General features: G+C 40.7%; 1 protein-coding gene across 1 annotated transcript; it reads left to right on the forward strand.

Annotated features, from left to right (window-relative positions):
* Window positions 1–499: 499 nt before the first annotated feature.
* Window positions 500–4,370, forward strand: LOC117451359 (transcription factor Sox-9-A-like). Its single transcript, XM_034089627.2, has 3 exons — window positions 500–1,222; window positions 1,600–1,847; window positions 2,151–4,370. The coding sequence occupies exons 1-3, from the start codon at window positions 795–797 to the stop codon at window positions 2,906–2,908; spliced, it is 1,434 nt and encodes a 477-aa protein (XP_033945518.1). The 5' UTR covers window positions 500–794; the 3' UTR covers window positions 2,909–4,370.
* The last annotated feature ends 1,206 nt before the right edge of the window (window positions 4,371–5,576 follow it).

The raw sequence follows: 5,576 nt of genomic DNA on the forward strand, positions 1-5,576 counted from the left end.
ACATTTAAATAAGATAAGTTTAGTCAATGGCCACGTATTAAAACAAACATCAAAACTGCAACAGCAATAATTATGCACTTGTAACAGTCCTATGTGGATTAGACCTATTGTAGGGTTAATGATAATAATGTTGTGTCTCTAAGAAAATTCAAGAAAATGTATTTTATTTCCTTTAATATTGCTATATCATTATAGTGAAACTATAAAATAACACTAGAGTAAACTGCTGCAGTTATGATTTGTAATTGTAGCTCTACGCCCTAGGTATTAACTTTTAAAAGAAAAAATTATACCTCAAATTGAAATGAAACCAAGATTATAAGGGGAAAACACCTTTTTCCAACTCGAGCTGGTTTTTCGCCGTTGTTGACTGCAAGAGTTCTTCAGGGGAGAGTCATATTACGTCTCCGCCTACCAACAGTTTCGCCCAATCCTTTCCCTTGCCGTCAAACATAAATCCAGGCTTCGCCTCCTGTGTCTCTAAACTCTTCAGCAATCCTCCAAGAGTAGACCTCTCAGTCACCATTCTCTCTTCAGTCACAATTGCAAAGTTGACCAAAACATAGCGTTTACTTGCAATTTGCCTTCTTATCTGCAAAATTGTGAAAACTCGAAGGAGCTTCAAAAACTTTTGTTTTTTGACTTTTGTTTTTTATTTGAAAGGATTCATCCCTGCAAGTGAAGCTGTGCGCCCTCACAGCCTGTCACTGCAGACTCTGGGCACAGCACTTGGATTTAGAAAGAAGGATTTTCTTCTTTTTTTACTGCGAGCAGTTATTGTTTAATTTGTTCGCATGAATCTACTCGACCCTTACCTGAAGATGACAGAAGAACAGGAGAAGTGTCACTCTGACGCTCCCAGCCCCTGCATGTCTGAGGAATCCGCAGGCTCACCGTGCCCCTCCGGCTCCGGCTCGGACACCGAGAACACCCGGCCGATCGACAACCACCTCCTCTTGGGTACAGACTACAAGAAAGAGGGAGACGAAGAGAAGTTCCCCGTGTGTATCAGAGATGCGGTGTCCCAGGTGTTGAAGGGTTACGACTGGACGCTGGTACCCATGCCGGTGCGCGTTAATGGCTCAAATAAAAACAAACCTCATGTCAAAAGACCCATGAATGCATTCATGGTTTGGGCTCAAGCTGCACGGAGGAAGTTGGCCGATCAATACCCGCATCTGCACAACGCGGAACTCAGCAAAACCCTGGGCAAACTTTGGAGGTAGGTTCGCTTTGCATTCTCAATCACTTTTTGCATTGAGTTGTACGCGCCTCTGTGCACAGTGCACGATTCCTTCGATGAAATGCAACACCTGCCTGCTGTTTCACGTAGTGCTTTACAGTCAACTCATGCATTTAAATTATATTTCTCTCTATTATTGAGTGTTAATTTTTGATACACGTCGTCATTCTATATTTGAGTGCATGCACGGCTAAGAATGCGCACATTTCTTATGTGCTTTTTATGTGATTATTTATATTGAAACAATGGATGCAATAGTTCAGTACACTGTTCATCTATTAACTATTGTAAAAACCATTTGACGTGCTTGTTGTTGATTGGTCATTTTAATTTACAATTCTCCGTATTATTTTCAGACTGCTCAACGAAACCGAGAAGCGCCCGTTTGTGGAAGAAGCTGAGCGTTTGAGAGTGCAGCATAAGAAGGATCACCCCGACTACAAATATCAGCCAAGGCGGAGAAAGTCTGTGAAGAACGGCCCAAACGACCCCGAGGACGGCGAGCAAACCCACATCACTCCAACCGCGATCTTTAAGGCTCTGCAGCAGGCCGACTCTCCAGCCTCTAGTATGGGAGAGGTGCATTCTCCAGGAGACCACTCAGGTAAGAAAACAAATAAATATATTAAATAATGAATTCAATTGAAAAAAAAAAAGAAGGATTTATTTAAAAAAAAAAAACGTAAATCATTGTGACACAGTTAATATTTATAAGATTTTTGCAGACAGCTGTTACTGATTCATGATTACAAGCCATCATGTATACATACACCTGTCAGTTTAGTGCCAACAAACATCTTGGAATCATTTACATTTTTCATGGTATTTAACTTCAACCAGCCGATCATGCAAGTAAATGTGATTTTAATTTTGACTGTAAAGCTAACAGTTCCTTTCCTCTATCCAGGTCAGTCCCAGGGCCCACCAACACCCCCAACCACCCCAAAGACAGAGATCCCTACTAGCAAAGCTGACTTGAAGCGTGAGGGGCGCCCCATGCAAGAGGGCACCAGTCGCCAGCTCAACATCGACTTTGGCGCTGTGGACATTGGGGAACTGAGCAGCGAGGTCATCTCCAATATGGGGAGCTTTGATGTCGATGAGTTTGATCAGTATCTGCCCCCTCACAGCCATGCTGGGCTGAATGGAGCGGTGCAGGCCGGCTACACCAACGGCTACGGCATCGGCAGCTCCTCTGTCAGCCAGGCGGCCAATGTCGGGGCCCACGCCTGGATGGCCAAGCAGCAGCAGCACTCTCTGACCGCCCTTGGTGGAGGAGGAGAGCAAGGCCAGGCGGGCCAACAGAGAACCACCCAGATCAAGACAGAGCAGCTGAGCCCCAGCCACTACAGTGAGCAGCAGGGCTCCCCACAGCACATCACCTACGGGTCCTTCAACCTGCAGCACTACAGCAGCTCCTCTTACCCCTCCATCACCAGAGCACAGTATGACTATTCAGACCACCAAGGTGGTGCCAACTCCTACTACAGCCACGCGGCTGGCCAAGGCTCCGGCCTGTACCCCACCTTCAGCTACATGAGTCCAAGCCAGAGGCCGATGTACACCCCGATCGCAGACACCACCGGGGTGCCCTCTGTTCCCCAGACCCACAGTCCGCAGCAGTGGGAGCAGCAGCCCATTTACACACAGCTGTCCAGGCCATGAGGCGGCCCTCGGCACTGACTGTACAACACCCATCACATGCATGGACTTCTCTCTGCGGGGTCCTTTGTGCCACCATGCCACACCATTCGTTGCCAACAGAAAAACATGAAAGGACTTTTTTTATAGTACTGAAAATATATCTTTGGATTGGCTCACAACAGTGCCTTTTGTATCGGTTGGAATTGTGATTATATTTTTTTAGATATAATGTTTTAAAAAAGTGAAATCCTCTGTGAGGACATACTGGTTATAAATATTTTAGTATGTACTGTGTATGTGTTCTGCTCTTCTCATCATCGTCATACTTTGTGTCATCAGCATCCTCATCATCACGTTTAGAAGATTTAACACATCTGAACGAGCGGGAATGCCGGGTAAAAACACCCTCAGTGGCCTTACTTCTCACTAATGTATTTTTTGTACAAAAGCAAGAAACATCAGTTTACTGACACTGCCGTCTTATTATACCTAAAGCCTACATTCTGCTTTGAATTGTTGTACTGTACATATTTTATTGTAATTTCCATGAGATGCAGGATTGAGCAATGCAGGTTCGAAATAGATTACATTTGTTTGGCCATGATATGACAGTGTCAACAGTGACTTAGTTAAATGCTCTTGTTCTTTGCTTTAGCTCAAAGTATTGTGTTGGAAACGCTATAGCAGGTGCCATGTTATTCTACTAGGGGCCTTACTGTGTTGCTTCATGTAACCGAGCAATGCTTACTTTTATCTGGGTACTGCCTTGATACCATTGGTGCCTCTGGAACCACAGTGGAGAGGCTCTTTCCTCTGGCATTGCAGTGTCAAAACCACAGCATAGTTCTGACTTCCTGCTTGAGGAGATGCAGGAAGTGACCTTTGACCTGATTCTCCTCAGCAGCCAGCAGGTCTGAGTCTGGCGTGCTTCTATCATTCCTACAGCTCCATCCTTTTTTCTTACCTTTTTCCTAATTTATTCTTTAGAATTAATTTTATTTGGAAATAACTATTTGCAATTATCTTTTTAATTCCGCAGCAGCTAACTGAGATGAAAAGTTCCTCTGTGGATTAGTTTGTTGTCATATGTGGTACAGATTTGTTTATTTATCATTTGTAAATGTTTCCGTATAAAAGTTTCTTTTATTCAGGATTTAGTTATTGTACAGATTACTTATATAATTACACAATGAGTCTCTCTATAAAAAAAAAGAAAAACTGGAAGTGTTCTCTTTTTCTTTCTAACAAATTAATTAATGAGTATGGAAGTTGCAACGTTTGTTTTTGTTAAGGATTTGCTGGAATCAACAAGATAGTTTTTGTTTTTGGACAAAAGTTGTGTTCCTTATTTTATATTCTGTATCATTAGTTCCCATTTTGTCATCTCCTGAATGCAGTTTCTGTAGGTAAACATGGCATTGTCTTAAAAGCTTATCTTTTGTATTATATTGTTTGCAATAAAAACAAAACCTTGAGAAATATATGATTGTCTTGTGCCATTAATTCTGAGCATGTGTTATACTGTTTTACCTGACAGTGGTCTTATTCTTATGTTCTTATAAAGTGATAGAAAATAAGAAGATTTTGTTTTAATATGACACAGATAATCACATTTCTGCATTAACCAGCGCAGGCTAATCGGATTTTTACTGCAGCAGTTTGCTAAAGTTATTGTTAAACCAATGTAAAGCGAAAAAAGAAAACTGTTTATTATTATTATTATTATTATGCTACTGGGAACAGTGGTTTTGCTTCTGGCTGCTCACAGACCATGAGGTCACAGTTCCATTATTACCATCGAGAAGACGTATATGTCCACACCCCTCCCCCGCCTGTATACAGGACAGCTTAAAGAAACAAACTAGACATTGAATATTGTTTATTATTTACTTGCCAAGTAATAAAGGAATAGAGCTGACCTTAATAAATCAGCTGCAGTGTAAACACAATCAGGTACTATAGCTTTGTGTTGAAATTTGAGGCTCATTCACAGATGACGTCTCTTTCCTCACATCAACTCGAGTGAACCTCTCTCTGCCACCCACCACTGCTCCTCATCTCACCGTGATGACTGGACAGTTTTACAAAAGTTTCCTTAACTGTTGTTAAACTAGATTGCACAGGCAACTCAATTAAAAAATATAATTATAGTGTTATGTCCAAAAAGTTGCTGTTTTTGCAATTAAACCGTTTTTGAGTTCTCCTGGTAAAAAGGAAATGTGTTTTCTTTCTCCAATACACCAACATGTAAAGAGAAGTAAATTAAATACTACTGAGAAGAGGTTTACCATACTAATATATTGGTAATGTTAATTATTTAGCAATGCATGTTAGTGACTATGTGTTTGAATTTTCCAGAACAGATTTACATTGTTATCTGAAACAAACTTTCAATATATTTCTAGGTTAGGGACATGAAATTCACTGACTGGTGACAGGTGTTAAAAAGTAAAAGTATATTATCTACAGTTAGAACTGTGATTTAAAGTCAGTCCCATTATGTAACCTTATTCTTTTTTTATCCTGGTAAAATAAAATGTCAGAATTTGCTTATTATGTTTTTCTTTGTTTTTGTTAACTCTGCTTTGGCTTTTTCTGTAACTTTGTTTCAAACTGATAATTAAAACAATATTGTGTTATATAAACCAGTGAAAAATAAAACACATTAATATCAAGACAGTGATCTTAC

Source organism: Pseudochaenichthys georgianus, chromosome 8 (genome assembly GCF_902827115.2).
Source record: "Pseudochaenichthys georgianus chromosome 8, fPseGeo1.2, whole genome shotgun sequence".
Lineage (NCBI taxonomy): Eukaryota > Metazoa > Chordata > Actinopteri > Perciformes > Channichthyidae > Pseudochaenichthys > Pseudochaenichthys georgianus.

Excerpts from the sequence above, each read along its gene's own strand:
- LOC117451359 (XM_034089627.2), top strand. The coding sequence starts at position 795 with ATGAATCTACTCGACCCTTACCTGAAGATGACAGAAGAACAGGAGAAG. Across the intron at positions 1,223-1,599 it reads ACCCTGGGCAAACTTTGGAG|ACTGCTCAACGAAACCGAGA; the intron begins GTAGGTTCGCTT and ends TATTATTTTCAG. Across the intron at positions 1,848-2,150 it reads TTCTCCAGGAGACCACTCAG|GTCAGTCCCAGGGCCCACCA; the intron begins GTAAGAAAACAA and ends TCCTCTATCCAG.